The 21,256-nt window shown below is 37.9% G+C and overlaps 1 protein-coding gene across 1 annotated transcript in view; it reads right to left on the bottom strand.

Annotated features, from left to right (window-relative positions):
* Positions 1-18,372, bottom strand: part of LOC128868772 (uncharacterized) — a 28,992-nt gene extending 10,620 nt beyond the window's left edge. Inside the window, exons 1-10 of the mRNA XM_054111253.1 lie at positions 17,740-18,372; positions 14,065-14,215; positions 13,815-13,998; positions 13,565-13,751; positions 13,354-13,489; positions 12,416-12,552; positions 12,141-12,330; positions 11,932-12,088; positions 9,078-9,195; positions 2,502-2,882 (exon numbers count right to left, since the gene is read on the bottom strand). Coding sequence (XP_053967228.1) covers positions 2,502-2,882; positions 9,078-9,195; positions 11,932-12,088; positions 12,141-12,330; positions 12,416-12,552; positions 13,354-13,489; positions 13,565-13,751; positions 13,815-13,998; positions 14,065-14,215; positions 17,740-18,123 — 2,025 coding nt within the window. The 5' untranslated portion in view covers positions 18,124-18,372. The remainder of the gene's footprint in view (positions 1-2,501; positions 2,883-9,077; positions 9,196-11,931; positions 12,089-12,140; positions 12,331-12,415; positions 12,553-13,353; positions 13,490-13,564; positions 13,752-13,814; positions 13,999-14,064; positions 14,216-17,739) is intronic.
* Between the last annotated feature and the right edge of the window lie 2,884 nt (positions 18,373-21,256).

The following is a 21,256-nucleotide window of genomic DNA, read 5'->3' as shown; positions in this document are numbered from 1 at the left end:
TTCCATGAGTTGAATTTTAGAGTATTTGTCTCTATATTTCACATAAAAGAATCTGTTTGCTAAATAGCTTTTCATTAACAAATAGTAGTCGAGTGGAAGATACTGTTTAAGTTTAAATATTAAACCCTTGTGCCACACGCTGTCGAAAGCTTTCGCTACATCAAGATACACAGCAACGCATGTATTTCTTTTGTCAATTTCTGATAATATTTTATTTGTTACTCTATGTACCTGTTCTATTGTTGAGTGTTTTCTACGAAATCCAAATTGGTGTGAGGGAAATAAGTTTCGCGCCTGTAGTATGGGGTCAAGGCGGTCAAGTATAAGCTTCTCAAAAAGTTTAGATAATGATGGTAATAAACTAATTGGTCTGTATGAAGAAGCTTCAGAGGCATCTTTATTAGGTTTGGGTATTGCGATGATTTCAGCAACCTCCCAAGGCAGTGGAAAATACTTCATTCGTAATGCTGAGTTAAATACATTTCTTAAGTACAGAGTTGCTTTGTCAGGTAACTCCTTTAGAATCCTTCCTGTGATTCCGTCATATCCTGGGGATTTATTTACGTCAATTTTTGTCTCAATTGCTATACGAATTTCTTTTGAAGTTATTTTCTTGATTGGTATATTTATGTTATTTGTGAGGTGGGCATGAAATTCAGAATTGTCAATGTCTTGGTTGTTATGTTGATTTGTAAATGGTTTTTTAAAATGATCAGCGAGTATTTTTGCTTTTTCTTTTGGTGTTTTCGCCCAAGAATTTGTACTTGACCTTAGAGGGGGTTGGTGCATAACTGCGTTTTCGATTTTTTTGCAGGCCTTCCATAGTGTATAGTTTGTAGCTCTAGTAGCTCCCAGTGATGCGATATATTTTTAAAATTTTTCGTCCTTGTCCACTTTTAATATATCTTTAATTTCTTTTGCTGCTATATTCAGCCTTTTTTTGATATCTGGTGAGCGTGTAGATTGCCATTGTTGCCTTAGTTTTCGTTTTTCTCTGATTTTTTCCAAGATTTTATGGGGTAATTTGTGTTTGTTGTTACTCATCTTGATTATAGGTGTGGAAGTTGTTGTTGCATACACTATACTGTCATTGAAGTATGCGATTGCGGAGTCTATTTCTTTTTCGCTCTTTAGGGGGACTTTTATGTTAAGGCTTTGCTCCATAATTTCACGAAAGAGTTCCAGTTCGTATAATTATTGTAAAATTTATGTGTCTTGTAGTTTAGGATAGGACTGGTTTCATAGCTTAAGAATATTGGAGAATCGTCAGATGAGAGGTCAAAGCTTGGATTTATTTCCAGTTGCTCACTTTTAATATCTTTCGTAATATAAAAGTCAATTAAATCAGGTCGCTTCCGCATATCAGTTGGCCAGTAAGTTGGTTCTCCAGAGCTTAAAAAGTCACTTTTATTTTCTATTATTGCATCGTAAAGATTTTTTCCTTTCGTGTTTGTTATTCTGGATCCCCATAAGGTATTCTTTGCATTGAAATCTCCGCCTGCAATAAAACGGCCTTCAAGAGTTTTAAGAAAGTCAAGGTATAGTGTCTTAGAATTTTTATGTTTAGGGGGGCAGTATATGGCAGAAAGGGTTAAATGACCACTAAAGTCCTCAATTTGTATAGATGTCGCTTGCAAGTAGTCCTGTCTATAGTGGTTCACATCAATGCATTTAATGTCTTTGTTTATAATTACTGCCGTTCCACCATGTGCCTTGTCATCAGGGTGATTGGTGTGATAAATAGTATAGTTAGGAATGTTTAAATAATTTCTATCTGTGAAATGTGTTTCAGATATTAGAGCTGCGTCTATGTTATTGTTTTTTAGGAATGTTTTTAGTTCCAGTGCATGTTGGCTTAGACCGTTAGCGTTCCAAAGGACAATTCTTAATTTATCTTGTTCGTTCATTAAATTTAGCGCAAAGTAACGTGATCATGTTTATCATTGCAGACATTTGTGAGATTAATTGTTTCATCATATCTTTCAATTCTGAAATTTCTTTGTTTTCCGTTATAGTTGCTGCAATAGATTGAGCATCATTTTTAGTGTTTATGGCTGTTACTTGAGCGTAAGATAAATTTGGTGTTGTAGTACTGTGTTGGGTTGTCACATTGTCTAGTGTAGTTTGTGATGCAACTTTTTCTTGTGTGTTTGTAACTCATAAATAATCATTATTAATTACTACACAGCCGTGCGAAATTCATCTTTTAGTGTTTTTGAGTAATTTTGATTGCGGAAATTAATTTGGAACGACTTTTAAAATTTTTAGAGTTTAATCATGACGACCGTACGGACTTCTCTATTATGAGAAATCGAATTATAATATTTTCTATTTAAAATAAATCAAAAGCCCCAAAAAGTTAAAAGGAATAAATTGTGTTTTTGAGCAATAAAATTAAAAGGTAAAAAAAAATTGAACCGTAAAGATTATTTTTATGATTTGAGCTTAACTGTAATGTTCACACACTTAAAAATAATATAAAAATAGAAAAAAACACTCACTTTCGCCTCCTCCGTCTTGGGAATAATACCGCGCAGAGGCTCACAATCACTCGCATTGTAATGATATACAGCCACACAGGTTTGATAGAGCTCCTGATTCAGCATCACGGGACCCGTTATCATTGTGGCAAGGAAGAGCAAAAACACCGGCAATTCTAAGGACATAATCCGTCGGCGCAAATGACGGTTCGATTGCGGTGCAAGTGGTTCCTCCGGCGAAGACGCTACTGTATGCACTTCATCGGCTGCGGCAGACATTGTACTTGCACTACAAGCAGGCTGGGAGAATTCCACTGCAGGATCCAAAGAAGTGTTAGAGCTCTTGGTTGATGGTGTATCCAGTATTCGTTTCTCATCAATGTCCGTCATCGTGAGTGAGTGCTATTGTCATACTTAAGGCTGCTCGTTGGCAGATTGATTTGCGTATTTTTATGATTCTATGTTTTTCAATTTCTTTTTAGTTACTGATTGCCGAGAGGCGATAGTGCCGAAATTTTTATGAATTGCAGTCGTACATCTAATCATATGTGAGTTTATTGAGTATGGTACTCGTAATTCGTAGAACTCGAGTGTCGCTTTGTTTTTGTTTACTTGCTTTGTTTAGAATTTTGCACGCACCGACCGAGTTATGTTAGCGATCACATTTAGAAACATACTGACTAGTTAAAATTACTGTTAGCAGCTTTTCAACTCCCCCATTGAGAGGCATTAAAGTTATCTTAGTTGCCAATCAACCGCGCGATAACCAAGTAATTGCTATGAAGAACACTTCACGGTGTACCCCGTTTGTATGTGTGTAAATCTGTGTTTACAAGTATGTGTTTTTGTTTTTTTTTGTTTACGAAGGGGGAATCTTTCATAGATACCGTCAATTTAGACGGCATGCACGATTCATACTGCTTGCTAAGGGTACACCTCATTCGGGACCACGCACAGTCAGTAATTTTCATACTGTCTGGACTTGCAAAACAGTACACCTACGTACTAAACCCTTGAACTCCGTTTCCTCCACCACTCTCCCTGCGGAACTGCTTCAACGTATTACTTCGCAGGGCTGGTTAGCTATATAGCTTCGTCAATGTCTATTGGTTAATGCGTCTCACTTGCTCAATGTATCTGAGTTCTTTTTGAACTCTAGTAGCGTATGCAGCTATCTCCTCCCACTTTTTTTCCGATTGCAACATGAACTCGACTACGTCAGTTGCATTTGGAATTAATCTTCCTGTTATAAAGCGTGGGCAGTGGAAACTGGCATGTTCCACGTCTTCTTCTACATTGGTGCACACAGGGCAGTAGGGGCTGTCATCATGTCCGAACCTGTGCAGATATTTCCTAAAACCTCCATGTCCAGAAGGAAACTGTGTCACATGGTAGGTTGTATCTCCAAAACTCCGATTTAGCCATGGTCGCAAATCGGGAATCAGTTTATAGGTCCATCGCCCTTTACTGGAGGTATTCCATCGGTCTTGCCACCTTGTTAGTGACACAAGCCGCTCTTCTTCTCTCACCGCTTTTTTATTTATTTCGGCATCCGCTGCACATCTGTCGTAGACTCGCTTCATTTCACTCGCGAGAATATCCGCTGGTATCATACCAGCTATGGCAAACGCCGCGTCATCCGATATTGTTCTGTAGCCGCAACATGCCCTTAGGGCACTTAGCCTATATACAGACAATAGCTTCCTTTTGTTATCCTTCAGTTCCACCGCATTTGCCCAAACTGGGGCTGCATACAGGAGGACTGAAGTGGCCACATTTGCAAGCAACTTCCTTCTAGTTGACTTAGGACCACCTATGTTAGGTAGGATCCTTGAGAGTGCCGCTTGTATGTTAGCGGTTTTCTCTACCGCGTAGTCAATATGGGCCTTAAAATTTAACCTACAATCTATAATAACTCCTAGGTATTTCAGAGCCGGTTGTGAGTGAACAATTTGCTCTCCCACTCTGATTCTCATCTGCTCGACTTTTTTCCGACTTGTTATCAGAACCGTCTCCGTTTTTTGCTCTGCCAATTTGAGTCCCGCCTGTTCGAGCCAGTCTTTCACTTGTTTTATCGCTCCATTTGTAATCTGCTCCACTTCCTGTATGTGCTTAGCCACCGTCACTATCGCTATATCATCCGCAAAGCCTATTATTCTTACCTCTCTGGATACCGGTAAGCGAAGGACTTTGTCGTACATGATATTCCAGAGTACAGGACCTAGGACCGATCCTTGTGGCACGCCAGCAGTAACTTTGTACCTTTTTGTTCCAGCACTGCTCTCATACATCAGTTCTCTATCAGAGAAGTAACTCCTTAATATCCTGAGAAGATACGGCGGGATGCCAATTTCATACAGGCTATTCAAGATGTGCGACCAGCTTGCCGAATTAAAGGCGTTTTTGACATCCAATGTGGTTACAGCACAGTATTCCTTGGTGCCCCAACGCCAAGTACAAGTATGTGTGAGTATGTGGATATGAGCGTGCGACTCTCTAATTTGAATTTGATTTCTTGTTTTTGTGGTTATTCGCAGGTGTTTAGGTGTGATCTATGTACATATATATGTATGTGTATATATGTTTATAAATTTTTTTCAAACAACGCAAAACACTGTCCGGCACTCGAAGTGTAACGAACTTCAGATCGCCCGTGCATCAGCTGTCTGTTAATTAAATGACAATCCAGAGATTGTTTACAAGCGCGCGGAAGCATTTTGCCGAGACAAAACGCGAAAAAAGAAAATCAGTAATGGATTTCAAGTGTAGTAGTGTGATTGCATTTCATTTCGCTTCAAAATCACAACCAGCGATTCGTGAGCTCGAGAATCTTAAAGTAAATAGAGTTTTTTTTTATTGCACCATTACTCATTACAATAATACTGGTAGTATCGTGAAACGTCATGGAGGTGGTCATCAAAAGACTGCTACGTCACGTGAAATTGTTCAAAAAGTGAAGAAGCGACTTGAGCGAAATCCCCGAAAGAACTGAAAATATCTGACCGTAGCATCCGCTGCATACTAGAAAATGATCTCAAACTCAAGTCTTACAAGACCAAAAAGGGGTATGGATTCACACCAAAGCAGCAACGAGTCAGACTTGAGAGAGCGAAGGAGCTGCTTCGCTTGACCGAAAGCAGTCAATTTCCGAAAATTGTGTTTCCTGACGAGGAAAATGTTTCAAATTGAGCAATTCGTAAATTCTTAAAACGATAGGGTCTATTTGACCGACCGTTCATACGAGAATTTGAGTCGTCGATTGGCCACCATGAGGCAGCACCCGCCACAGGTAATGGCTAAGGCCACTGAAACTGCAGATGGGCGCTCTCCAATCATTTTCATCGAGCCTGGCGTCAAGGTAAATGCGAAATATTATCGGGAAAGTATTCTGGAGGTTGCTTTGAGGCCGTAGGCAGACAAACATTTCGGTGGCCGACCATGGGCGTTTCAACAGGACTCGACCGTCTCACAAAGCTCGAGTGAACCAAAAATGGCTAAAAAACAACGTTCCGAACTTCATAACGTCCACATAATGGCTCTCAAATTCACCAGACGCGAATCCGATGGATTATTCTCTTTGGGCCATTTTGGAGGGCAAAGTCCGAACTAAAAGATTCACCAGTCTCGAGGCGCTGAAAAGAGCCATTGTCCGCGAGTGGGCCAAAATAACTGCAAGTCACATTCGAGCATATTGCGATTCGTTTCTGGACCGTCTCAAGGCCATAGTCAAGGCAAAAGGTGGTTATATCAAGCAAAAAAAACAAATTGATTCTTAATTTTGTATTATTTTCACATATTTTTTACTTTGAATTGAATAAAAGTAATTTTCGAAACTAAATTTATGGGCTTTTTAATTGGTTACACTTCGAGTGTCGGACCCTGTATATATAGAAATATTGTGGTTCACACTCTTCAAGAGAGTAGCTTTTCACTGCCTCAAAAAATTGGGGAATTTACTATTTTTGTCACCTTCAACTGGTTTATTTTCTTTTTGTCTCATGGCAGAAATATACTCTGGGTTGCTCATTACTTGCTTTGGGACCACAGTCAGAAAAAAGCCTGATTTTGAATGTTCGCTGTAGGGTTGAAATCAGGTCACACTAAGAGAACTTATGCCCAAACATACTAGGCCGCGGCGGCTACCTATGAAAACCTTGTTTAAACCTTCTATCACACGACGGACTATTTTCTCTTTGGCAATTCTCCTCCATTTTGTTTTTGCTTTGCATTGTGAATCAATGTAATAATTTTTGTAAATGGACATCACGGTTAAACCAATTATTCTTGAACATTTTTATTTATACTTTTATTTTCTAACAAATTGAAATTCTTTCTATCGAATGCACTTGCTTTCAATTGTTTCTTATTCCATGTCATTGGTTTATGTTATGGATTATGTCATTGATCGTTTGAGAAAGTTCAGATATATAATTGGAATATTAGAAAGTATGTTCTATAGTAATATAGAAAGTTCTGTATATTTAAAAAACTCTGTTACCCCAATACTTACACATACGGCCATTAAAATAGTTAACGCTGCCTTTATTTATCGATTTCCTTGTGTCATTTGGAAAAATTTAAAATTATTATTGTAATGTGGTTTATTTTTTGGATTGGCATTACTGCTTCTTCATGAATTTAAAGGACCCGTCATAAATCCACCGTCAAGCGCGGTAGTGACAACATATTGATTTGGGGATGCTTCTCTTGGAAAGGAGTAGTGCCGATTCACCTCATAACCAATAAAAGGGATAAATTTCTTTTACAAGGACATACTTCAAGAAGTGATGCTACCATTTGCTGCAGAGAATATGCCACTTCTGTGGCTTTTTATGCAAGATAGTGACCCAAAACACTTTGCAATGTTAGTACGTGAATGCCTGTTACAAAATAATTTTAAAGTTGTGAATTGGCCAAGACAGTCACCCGACCTAAACCCCATCGAAAAGCTTTGGGAAGGAAACATTAAAAAATAAAAACGATTTTAAAAAATAAACGAAATCAAAGAACTATGAAACCACAGAAACCTGCCGTAGGATTATCAATGCGAATATTGTAACGCGAAAAAAATATATGACGAGTAGTTGCACACGATTTATTGCCTTGAAATATGCTTCGATTGCGCACTCATGTTGTTTACTCACCTACTGCGACATCTTGACTAAATAACCTGTAGGAATAATGAAGCTAACGCGGCCCCCTCCCCGCTTATACGCTCAGCGGTTAGGAAGAGACTTTATGTTTAAAACGTGCACGTGTAGCTCTTGCATCTAACTCAAATATAGCTCCAAAATGATGCGCGAATGATTTTGCAGTCATATTTGAGTTAGACGCAAGAGCTGCACGTGCAAGAGCTAAATGTGAATAAATGTCAATGTGTGGGAAACTGAGAAAACGTAAAGATTGGTTGCCTACGGTTTTTACGCTATCCCAAATTAAAACCGCGCACTTCATTTCGATTAAAGTTGATATTTTTAACTTAATTAAACAAAAACTCAATTTAAATAACGCACAGTAAAACTATGCAATTTCGCATATTTGTATTCACCCTATTCGTAAAGAAACCGCTGCCATGGCATGAGCATTGGCTGTGTGGATTTTTATCGTATATCACTAACTCAAGCCAAATTTTGTGAAACACATCCTAAGTGACGTCAGCTCATCTGTCAAATTCGCTCAGATCCGAATAACGGTCTGCTACGTAGTAAACATCTAAAAATCTTTTCCGAATGATACTAAGTACCAGTTCCTACTGTATTCTGCTTTATACACAACAACTGTTGACAAATTTGATTTTGCGAAGCCGTCACATGAACCATGAAAAACGAACTAATTTACAAATAATTCGACAGCTATTAAAAAATTTTTAACGTAAACAATATTTGTTCACGGGTCAGTTATGGGTAATGCCCATATAGATAAATATGTTTTCTAAGCTCCTCAATTTGTTTTTTTCTTTGCTGTTCAACCGAATACCAAACTTCTTCGGCAATTGTCAATATATACACGTGTGTATGTATGTGTGTATGTATATGATAGTTTTCGTTAGTTTAATCGAGTATGTGCGTATGTAAGTACATATTGTGTGCAGATATACAAATTTACTGAATTGGCCTTCAGTTAAGTAACTGTTGTTATTTAAAGGTATCCAGCTCTTTTTTTTATAGTAAATACCAAAAGTTCAATAAAATTGCGATTATTTCAGATTTATTAGCAAAGCTTATCGCGTTTTGGGCATTTTGTTTTTCGGAGACTGATCTGATATGCTTAGCCAAGTTATATGCCTTTTTATCAGCATAATTAGTCTTATCTTGCTAGTAATGTGTCGAATGTACATAGGTTCCTCAGCAGTAGTTGGCTTATCAGGTTGGACCTGTTATTTGGCGTGCACGACTAAAAAGTAGTCCAAGTGGCAAAATCTGATTGCTTAGGCATACAACTGAAGAGCCAGTTTCTTGTGGTGATGATTCGCTCACCAAGTGTGGTGTGAATTATTAAATATAAGTATCAAATACAAAAACAAACACTTTTTGGAGTTATTTAAAATCCTAAGAAATTTATAAAAAAAAAATATACAAACATTTTTTTTAGATTCTAAGATGTGTTAGCGGACTCGGTCCTCGGTATTTCACTTTTGAGATTTTCCATTTCGCCCTTTTCTGTTTCAGGTACATTTGGTCTGCTTGCAACTCGTCGCTCAAAAATGTTTATCACACTATTGAGGATAAATTATGAAAATAAAAAAGAAATAATTATATTAAACAGACACTAGCAATCCTTTTGAAAATCAGATGAGCTGAAGATGAACTCAAAGAGAGTCGTACACATAGTGGAATCGCAGTAACTCGCAAGCTCGATTACCTCGACAATTGAAATAACTCGTAACAAAATTCCGTTCATTAGATAAAGCTGCAATTAGTGGTGTCGTACTGTAGCCATAACCGTAACCATAGCAATCAGCTGTTCGGATCCAACATCACTTTAATCGATTATAGGTGCCGCACCATAACGCCGTAACCATATCCCTAGCTGTACATATCTATTGAATTTTGGTTTTCCACTCGTAACCGTAAGCAGTTGAGAAATACTTCTCATTTGTTTTGATATTTGCGATACAAATTTGCATATTATAAATGAACGGCGAAAAATTAATTGACTTAGTGGAAAATTATTTGTATTTTTATGAAAAAATGCGAAAGTTGTCATTAATTCTTCTTCAATATCAGCTGTTTATGGCTACGGCAAGACTAATCGATAAATACTGTAATGTTGCTGCCTGGTTATGGTTACGGCTGTAGCGTTATAGCTACTGCACCACTAATTGTACCTTAACTCGTACAAAATGTATGTATGTATAACCGTTCGTAGCCGAACAACTTAGAAAATTTTTTCTAGTCGTTCGTGTCGGGAAAAAATCTTTATAATTCGTAACTTCCGAAATAGTAAACAGTCACAAGTCAATTTTAAACATTACTTTTGTTTTCTATTTTCCCAATTCAAAGTCTTAGTCGATGCTCCCTATAACACGTAATCCCGCTAACTTGAGCTCGCTATAAATCGTAATATTTTGGTGCGCCTTGGATTACGAGTTATTGCGATTCCCTATGCTTTGAGTGGATGAATGTTGTGATAATGGAGTTGAAAATAAATAATGGTTGCATAAATTTCTACGATATGATTTGAATAAGAAGTAACATATAATACTTTGAGCAGTGATGCTTTTGAGGTTAGATATATGAAGGACTAAATACTAAGGGCCTGATTTCGGAGGATGAACTGTCGGTTAGTTGCAGTGTAAATAATAAATAACATTTCACCTTGTTGCGGCCGCTGTAGCCGAATGGGCTGGAGCGGATGGTAATCGGGAGTACACAAGCTCGAAAGTTCGGGCGTTTTTTTTTTCCAATATCGGTGGACCCTGGCAATGGAAAATTTCCGAGTGTACTTTTGCATGAAAAATGTTCTCATATAAACCTATTTGCCGTTCGAAGGCGAAGTAAGAATGCAGAACTCTCCATCTGGGGCAAAACATCAAAACGTACACCACAAATTGGAGAGGAGTTCGGTCAAGCCCATAACAACGTTAACAATAACTTATAAATTTGGTAGCCGATTTCTTATTTTATCTTCTACTATTAAAATAAATTATAAGGAATACGAATAAAAAAAAAAACAAATACTTACCATATTCTTCCTACGGTCATATAAAAACACCGACTAAACAAAGAAACGGCATTAAGAAAGTACCTGATCACGGAAACCATCATTAAGCACGTTATTGACACCTACTATCAAGTAACTACTCCGGTAAAATGTGCGAGTGGGCTGACGCAAAGCTTCAACGTCAATGTGGGCGTACTATACATCAAGGCTCAGCTTTAATCCCTCTTCTATTTAGTCTGGTGATGAACTTCTTTACATGTGAAATCCAAGGCAACCTACCTTGGACACTGCTGTATGGTGACGATGTAGCCTTTCCCTCAGGCGACAAAGCCATCCACCAAGAAAATTTGAACCGGTGGGTTACCATCCTTGAATCGAATGGTATACGAATAAACCGCACAAAGACCGAAGCAATCAAGCTTCATTTTGCTACACCGAGTTGTGAGAGTCCATCTCTTACAATAAACAATGCCCCCCTCAAAATATTTGATAGCTTTAAATACTTGGGCCCGCATGCCAGCGAAGATGGCACCTTCGAACGAGAAATTGCTCACCGAATTCAATGTGGATGGCAAAGCTGGAGAACAGCCTCAGGTGTCCTGTGCAACAAGACAATTCCACAAAAATTAAAAGGTAAAATCTACAGAAGCATGATCAGACCGGCAATGACATATGCATCCGAATGCTGGGCTGTACCACGTGATTTAGAGTTGAAACTGCTCACGGAAGTAATGCGGATGCTTAGGTGAGCCAGCGGCGTTGTACTGCTGGTCAAGCTTCAAAACACCTTTATTCTTAGTAGCAATAAAGTTGCACCAATCCACTAAGCTCCAGGAAAACCACATACGCTGGTACGGTCATATAATAAGAAGACCAAAGATCACGCAGTGAGATAAGTGTTGCAGATGGACATAGTGAAAAGAGCGCCAGGCAGGCCACCAAAAACCTGTAAAAATACTATTGAAAACGGCATGCGATGCAGAAACGTCTGCGAAGTGACCATTCAACCGCGTGACCTGAAGATTAGGTACAAGGAGAGCCGACCCGAAATAGGATAAGGCTAGATTGAAGAAGAAGAATTGTAAACTAGTCTAATCTAATACAGAGCTCTCGCCTATTCGCAATGGGTTATGGAGTGTTCTTTTGTTTGACAATGATCAAACTAACCTGAACTAACCATGCTAAAAATTAAATTGTTATTTAGAATTGTAGTTGTAAAAATAATGAAAAGTGAGGTTATGAAAGGTGTAGAAAATCTTGGATACATATTAATCTTGTTCCAACTTACATCATTACAATAAAGCACACCACAAATAGAGACGTGCTGATAAAATTGAAGAGTCCAGGATAAAAATTCAGAGTTCCATTGTAGACGAGTGTATATAATGGGGCGGAAACCAAGGGTGAGAGCGTTTGAAAACACGAAGCTAAGGAGTAAACTTTGCCTGGAAAATACATAATAATTTGTACAGTTAATTGTTTTATGTATTTTGTTACCAATCTCATTTGATGGCACTGCTAACGAAACGATTGCCTGTAACATGGGCGTGGTAATGCCTGACATAAGTCCAAAGGCGGATGCCATATACATTTGCCAGAAACTTTGCGCCAAAGCCCGCGTTAAACTGTCCATAATACAACCAGCTAGACCCATCATAGCAATCGCGGCAAAAGATATTTTGAAGAGCTGAAATTATGAAATTAAGTGAACTGTATTTTGCAGAAGTTGAGAGGATTTATGTACAGAGCTTAACAGTACACGCGCCATTTACCTTTCTGAATACCGCAAAAGCAACACAACATCCCGCCATTTTAATTGTGATTACAGTGGCATTATAATATGTGAACTGTTGCAAAGTGACATTGAATTTGTTACGTAAAAACAAGTAGAATACACCGAGTTCACCGTCTGTAAGACAATATTAAATACCTTCTAGAAAAATAAGTGACTTTAGGCTGCTTCAACAAGAGGTCGCATAGTTTTCTATGTGTCAAAAATACACGTGTCAGTAGTGAGGACTTTCAGCGATCTGCGATTAATCACAGTAATAGTGAAAATTCACTACTATACTCAAATGTATTATGAACTGTACTTTTGCCTTCATTAACGCGCATTTTCGGCTAATTTAGATAGAGTTTAATTCCAACAAGACAAAAAGCTCTTTGTCACAAATCAGCGATTACGATGCGTTGGTTTAGACACAATAACATTGTTTTGTTAGATTGGCCGCATAGTCTCCGGTCTTAAGTACCATTGGGTGCATGTAAGCTATTTGAAAGCGTAAGATAAAGGAGCACAGCTTAACATCGCAGATAGCCCTGAAAAATGCTTTAATTCACGAGTGTAGCGCCATAAGTACGGCCGAATGTGAAAAGATTGTACGCAGTTTATATTACCAGAGGATTGTTGCTATTATTAAAGAAAAGTGTGGACGCACTAAATATTAATGTTTTTTTCACGAATCCCTTTTATTTGTACTGAATTATTAATAAAAACCCATTACTTCACTTTAAAAAAAAAAACTTTTGGCCAAGGCTGTAAAACTCCAAAAAATTATACCAGAGAGTTATTTGGAAAATTGTTTGTGTGCTTTATAATTAAAGCCAACCAAATACGAATTGAAACATCAATTAGGAATTTTCGAATACTTCGGAATGCAACCTGTTATTGAAGTAACCGTTATTTACGAAGTGTACATGCAATACTCACGAAGTATGAAGCTCGTTGTCATTAAAACGGAAATTGTGCAACCGATTATGGCGCGTCCATAGTTTGGACGTCGTGCCACACAAGTCTTCACTAGGTCCTTGATAAGTTGGACATCAAAGAAGCGTTTTGCCTTATGCTGGAATAAAAATATTAAATATGAATCAATTAAAATCAATTTAAAAATTAAAATACAGGAAGCTGTCTTCTTTACCGCAAATCTTGTTTCCTCAACATCCAAACTTTCTCCAATAAAAAATAAAATGTAGAGCAAAGCGATAAACACAAGCGTGGCAGACGTGGCACACACCATAGCAACGCTCGTGAGTCGCAACAAGTAACTGCTCAACACATTGCCAAGTACTACACCCAGACCCATAACCATGTCGATATAGAACACCCTTCAAGAGAGAAAAGGGAATAAATAAAAAATGCGTCTAGTTGAATTCAGCTCAATTGCTAACCGCTTTGGTTTACTTTCCATATCAGAGACATCAGATATATAACAGAAGACGACGGTAATCAATGAGTTGCCACCGCCAACAAGTGCGGATGGAATACCGCCTAATAAGTAGAACCAAGGATTAAGCGACACCAGCTTGGAAATGCTAACCAATGTTCCAGTAATGATGTGACCGAGAAGTGAGCCTAAGAATTTTTAAATATTCAGTCAACAGAAAGGAGTTTGAATTCGACTTTAATAATTTTCTTTACTTGTAAATGCTGCCAACATCACTGGTCGTCGCCCAAATTTATCTGACCATGGTCCGATGAAGAGAACGAGAATTCCCGGCCATACATTATGTAGTATAGAGTTGGTCATAGTGATTTGGGCCACATAAGGCTGGAGATGTTTTTCGATAACCTAAAAATAAAAATTAGTTTAGATACAAATGAAGTAAACAAAAAATTCGTTTTTTTTATTTCTGACAGAAATGTTTGATATTCATATTTTTTAAATTCAACTTATCTTATTTTTGATGTGACCAACCAAATTGGTTTGAGTGTGTACTTAACCAATAAAAGTTAATTAAAAAATTTCACGGAACGAAATAATGCTAGGGCCAAATACAAGAAACTATCAAATTTTATATAATTTAACCAATTAAAATTAACGTCAGCATTTAAATATTTTGTGGATGAGCCCTTGTTACGAGTAGCTATGGCTTGCTGCAGTCGTATTAGCATTGAATCAATCAGTTTTCTGATAGTGTTGAGATTAATTCGACCCCACTCAGCTCGGTTTACAATTTCAAATGTTTAGCCTTGTCAAATTGTCGCCCATTGTTGAAAACTTGTTTCCATCCTCCTTCGATGCCGTCTTTATCTCGTCAATCGTAGAGTAGCGTGTCCTTTCATAGGCGTCTTCAGTTTCGGGAACAAGAAGAAGTCACAGGAGGACAGATCTGGGGAATACGGTGGCTGTGGTATCATTAGTGTGTTGTTTTTGGCCAAAAAGCCAAAAAGTCGCGCACAAGCAACGATGTGTGAGCAGGGGCGTTATCGTGATGCAAGATCCAATTTTTGTTCTTCCACAAATCCGGTCGTTTCTGGTGGATTGCTTAGCGCAAATTGCGCATAACTTGTAGATAATATTCCTTATTCACCGATTTACCCTGTGGCAAAAATTCATGATGACAACGCCCCTGCAATCGAAAAAAAACGGTAAGCAAAACTTTTACATTCGACCGAACTTGGCGCGCTTTTTTCGGTCTTAGTTTGTGCGGCAGCTTCCATTGAGATGATTGAGCTTTGGTTTCCATGTCATAACCATAAACCCACGATTCGTCACCAGTTAAGACCCTCTAGAGCAAATTTGGGTTATCGCGGACAGAGTCCAACATCTCATTAGCAATGTTCATGCGATGCTTCTTTTGGTCGAAATTGAGCAGTTTTGGTACGAATTTTGCGGCGACCCGTCTCATGCCCTAATCATTGAAAAAAATCTAATGGCACGAGCCAATCGATATGTCTAGGTCCTCAGCAACTTCTCTAACGGTGATTCGACGATTGGCAAATACCATTTTCTTCACTTCATCAATTTTTTCGTCTGTTGTTGAAGTGCTCGGGCGTCCGACACGCTTTTCGTCGTTCACATCTTCTCGGTATTCTGAGAACATTTTGCATTACCGATAAACGTTGCTTTGGTGCGAAGTAGCTTCGCTGTATGACACAGTCAACATACGGAATGCATTCCCGCACTTAATATCGTTTTTCACACAAAATTTGATACAGGTTCTATGATCCATCTTTTTGAATAGGTAAAAATCGAAGACGAGCCGAAACACGTGCAAGCAAAGCAGCTGTCAATAATTAATTGAACATTCAAAATGGCCGAACTCGTCGGCATGAGTGAGAGACATGAGTACCAAAATATCGCCACAAAAAAATTAAAATTCGAATATACATAACCTGCGAAAATTCTAAATTTGCGATACTTTTTGAACACACCTCGTACATAAAACTTTATGGCTCTTATTTTGATATATTTATACACCAATAATAATTCCACGCCCATCTTTTATGACAACTTGCAACTTGCTAATAAAATGTTACTATGAATGAACATGAAAAAAAAATTAACTGTGTACGAAGAATTACTGATATTTAGCAAAAATATACAAAACAAAACGAAAGCACGCATTAATCAATGTAAAAAAATTTAAAATAAATAATTGGCGTGCACACTTCTGTTACGTGTTTGGCCGAGCTCTTCCTGTTATTTGTGGTGTGCTTCTTGATGTTATTCCACAAATGGAGGGATCTACGGGTTTCCGATGGCTCCCAACGGCAGAGAGGTGAATGCTATTAGAAAAACTTTTTTATTTTACGGTTTCATGCATGGAGCTTCGAATCTGCGCCCTTCCGAATGGTAATCAGGCACCAACCCTTCGGCTCCGGCGGCCGCATCAATTATAGAATGGAATGTTTGGTACGGTATTAAGCACATTAAAAGTTCGTGGCAAGTGGAAGCTGATGGATGCGCAACTAATTTTGTCAAAAAATATTCGGCTCTTGCCTATCCATTTCTGCTAATCTTTAATAAATCCTTAGTGTGTGGATAACTCATAGGTAGTTGGAAAGTTACTTTTATCGCTTCTATATTCAAAGCTAGGAATAAAAACGGCAACGCGAACTGCAAGCCCATTTCCAAACGTTCACGGTTCTAAAGCTCTTTGAGTTTATTATAAAACAAAAATAATACTTCGCTATAACATAAAACGTAATATTTCTATTAATCAGCACGATTTTACGGCTGATAAGCCAATTATTACGAATTTTGCTGTTTTTTTCAGATTTTTGTACGTCGGCTTTCAACAATGGCCTTTAAGTTGATGCGGTTTATACGGAGTTTTCCAAGGCTTTCGATAAAGTTTGCCACTCAATCTTGATCTCCATAATTAATCAAATTTGGGTTTCACTCTATTGTTCTTAAATGAATAAAGTGGATGAGGCCACACTCCAAGGTATTTGAGAGAAAGATTCTGCGAAAGATTTTTGGACCTTTGCACATTGGATCTGGATGTTTCTATTTCTCCGCATTTCTTTTACATGCAAATGACTTAACAATTTGTAAAATTGTATTAAACTCATCTGATTCACACAATCTTCAATCAGACCCCAACAATGGCATGGATGGTGTGATGGGAATCTCCTTCAAATAAATATTAAGAAATGTTCTCATGTGTCATTGTCTAAGTCCAAGCATTTAATCTCCACGTCATATTTTATAAAGAACTCTCGTCTAAGTACTTTTAATGAAATTACTGCTTTGGGAATGGCCTTTGATTCCACTTTCCAGTTTCTTAGTCATTTTGATTTTGTCTTCACCAAACCGAATTCTATACTTGCCTTTATTTGGTCGGCGTTTCGGTCCGATTTTACGGATCCTTACACTTAAAAGTCATTATTTACTTCCCTCGTACAATCTAAGCAGGAGTACGCCGTCTTTATTTGGAGGCTATATCATCAGTGCCACATCAGTAAACTTGAACGCATTTCAAAGAAATTTCTTTGTTTTGCACTCAAATCTTTAAACTTCACTGATCCGATTCCTTCATCCAATTCAAGAAGTGTAGCAAATAGTGAATATAATAAATTGTCATCTTTAAAAAGCAAACGAATTAAAATTAACAGAATTTTTAGGTCAAAAAATTAAACCTTGAAAGGTATTGTGAAATAAAAAATTGTATTCAATAAGAAAAAATAAAACAAAGTTATTGTTATTGTTATTGTTTTTCGAAAATAAATGGGGAAAACTATATTCCGATGGGATAAAAACGAAATAAACAAATAAATTGCAACACCGTTATTATCTTTATGATTTCTGCTTATAGTTCATGAACGAAGTTAAATATAAAAAAAATTAACAAAAAACAAAACACTCACTTTCGCCTCCTCCGTCTTGGGAATAATACCGCGCAGAGGTTCGCAGCTACTCTCGTTGTAATGATATACAGCTAAACAGGTTTGGTAAAGTTCCTGATTTAGCATTACAGGATGCGATAGCATCATAGAGAGGAAGAGCAAAAACACTGGCAATTCTAAGGACATAACCCGTCTGCGCAAAGGACGATTCGATTGCGTTGTAAATGGTTCCTCCGCTGAGGATGCATCTGGATGCACTTTATTGATTGTTCCGGTCGGCAAATAAGCAGGCGTTAAGGAATTTCCCTCCGGATCGAAGGTGAGTTGTTCAAACGACATGCGGGTATCAGAAGGTGTCTGCAGGATGTGTTTCTCATCTTGGTCTGTCATTTTTGAAGCTACCATCTATATTTTTTTGGATAACTGCTTTAAAACTTTAGTCAATTTAATGAGACTTTAGGTCCATTATAAATTTGTGGTACTAATTTTTATTTTTCATTTCATTTGATTTCGGTTGAGTGATTTGCAGAAATTCGTCGTGATGTAGGTATGAACGAATATATTATATTTGCACATATGTATGTATGTATGTACGCACGCGCGATTACGCTAAATGTTGAAAGATAAGAAATTTGATCTTCACCGGCAGACTTGTGTGAGCGACTACCTTTAAAAATACACTGGCTAGTTAAATATCATTTTGCAGCTTTTCAACTCCTCGGTTAGCAGGTGGGGATGTTATTTTTATTTACTTGCAATCAGTCGCGCGACCAAGTTATTGTGGACGATAAAAATATATGTGAGTATGCACATTTGGTTATTTACTCTGTGCCCCTACACGGAATGCCCGCAGTTATTGGAGGTGTGAGATTTGTTTCCTATTCATTTTAGTAAAATGATAATTTAAGTTTATTCTAATTGATCTTTGATGTTGGCTAAGCTTGTAATGATTTTGCCGGCAGTCTTTCTACGCCCAATCGAGCAAATGTAGCGCCAGATTAGTTTATTTATTAAACTTATAAAACATATCTATTTTATGTTTTGAATCTAAACAAAGTGGGAACCCTCCTGGCATGCACCAAATGCCCTAGCCGATGGCTGTTTAGCATGAAACCTTCTCCTTCATGTACAGAACTTCTCGCTTCAGTAAATAAATTAGTATGGCCATAGTCGCCAATGATATTGGAAAAGGATCTTTGTTTCGCGGCAAACATTTTAAGTTTAATTAAAGATTGTAGAGCAACAAATTGTTTCCAATTTTCGTATAAGTTGTGGAAAAGCCGCTATTGAAACTATTCTTGTTGAACTTCGTGTAAGAGTACAAGGAAAACGACAAGGATTTTGGAAGGAAAAGTCATGGACTTTCGGCCAAGACTCTTCTCCGGCTCAATTCGCGTTGCTTGCCAAAAAGTTGCTAGCCGTCCAAAGTTTCTAGTCGGTGTCTTGAAGAAGTTGGGGGGGAATAAGATTTTCAGCGCTTCCAAACAAAGAACGATTCGCATGAAGCACTGTAAGGATTGTGGAGTGATGCATGCATATTGATAATAATAAAAAATACAGGGCGCTTCCAATATTTGAGGATTACAACTTAACTCAAGATATGAAGAAGCATGCAGTTATCGTCGCTATACCTATGTACAATTATACCGATTAAAGTACAGCGTCTGCGCTGGCTTGGCCATGTCTCGAGAATGAACTAAAGAGCTTTGGAACGGCAGTCCTTCAAGAGGAAACCCACTTGCGGACGACGAGGAAGACCTAATCTACGCTACGAGGACCAAGTGAGGCAGAACCTGGCAGCACTCGGAGTCACCAACTGGTGCCAGCAAGCACCGAACCGAGCTAGAGGGCGCAGTGTTTTAGATTCGGTCAAAACCGACATACGGCTGTAGTGCCATCTAAGTAAATAAGTAATACAAGCGGGAAAGAGCGCTTTTACCATGTATACCTAGTGGGTATTAACTCGAATTGGTGTTGGTTTTGATATTTCTGGACAGTTACGTTTTGCTCATACGGAATCAATTGGAAGCACAACTCTTTCGCCCAACATTGGTTGTCCAGCCTGGGCGAAATCAAAACATTCATTGGGCTAATGTAACTTAACCAAGATAGTTGCTAAATCTAACCTCAATGGCTCAAGCAATTGCTTGTCGTTATAGCCGAATCATAAAAGTAAATATACGAGTATCTTACGGAGAGTTATCCTATTTTGCTTTTATTGGTAATTATACATCTGATATAATAGAATTTGCTTAAATGTACTAATTATCTACATATCACAGTTGGATTATCAAATACACCATATTGGCCTGACTCACTGAAATCCCTGCTAATAATTTGCACTACACAAAGCGGTATAACGATTTAATTAAAAACGCTTAAGATGACACCCATTATTTTCATTTACAAAAAAAAAGTTCAGAGTTCTCAACTAAATAATGTTTATCAAGAAAGGGAGAATACACTTAGCACTTGCTCGCCATTCAACGCAGTAAACAAAATTGAAATTTACAATCCCTGATGCGTACTCGTATACGTACATATTAAGCGATAGAAAGAATTTTTTTTTATCAAAATGACTTGTAAAAACGAATAGTATTAAAATAATTGTTGATTTCCTGCACAGTTGCTTCTCATTTGCTAATTTTCTATTAAATGCTGACGCCTTAAATATATTTTCTGTCAGAAATAATACAACTGGCGTATGCAGGCTTCCAAAAATGCAACCATGTAACTTTTTCCAAAATCCCTATTGTCTTTCGCACTTCTTATAGTATATCTAATATTGTACTTCAATCTGTTAAACAATGTAAAGATTTAGATGTAATTTTTGACAGCCGTTTTCATTCAATAGTCACATTAATTTAATCATAGCAAAATCATATTCTGTCTTAGGCTCTGAACTCATGTCAATAATAAAAGCCGCGACACTGATACTGTGTGATGCGATATCCGGAAGTGATATCTACATTTTCACTGATAGCCAAGCGGCGATAAAATCCCTCAGAAAACAGTCGACAACCTCCAAGGTAGCCATGAAACGCCGCACATCTCTTAACGAGATGGCTGAGTCATTTCACTTAAAGGTAACATAGGTTCCTGGCCATCGCGACATTGACAGTAACTGTAGAGCCGATGAACTAGCGAGACTAGGCACCAAATTGACTGACGAGTACATAGATAATGACAGAGGAATACCCTTACAAACATGTAAGCTACTCATCCTTGAAGAAATTGTAAGGAAAGCAAATGATTTCAGTCATAACGCCCAAAGGTAGACTCGCTCAAAGGATGGGTGTGCAAACACATGACTTCTGTAGAAGTTGTCTATGTAGATGAGGACGAGGAAGAGACAATCTCGCACCTACTGTGCCACTGTCCTGTTCTATCCAGACGCAGGTTTACTATTCAGGGCAAACTATTTTTTAATGAGTTGAAAGATCTCAGTTCTACAGAAACCAGAGATATTCTAACATTTTTGAAAAACACACACTGGTTTTAGGAGAGATAGGGGTAAGCTGAGTGTGTCCTACAGGAC

This window comes from Anastrepha ludens, chromosome 6 (assembly GCF_028408465.1).
Source record: "Anastrepha ludens isolate Willacy chromosome 6, idAnaLude1.1, whole genome shotgun sequence".
In the NCBI taxonomy this organism is placed as follows: Eukaryota; Metazoa; Arthropoda; class Insecta; order Diptera; family Tephritidae; genus Anastrepha; species Anastrepha ludens.
Note: the sequence above shows the minus strand (reverse complement) of the source record. Positions and strands in the feature narration are given on the sequence as shown.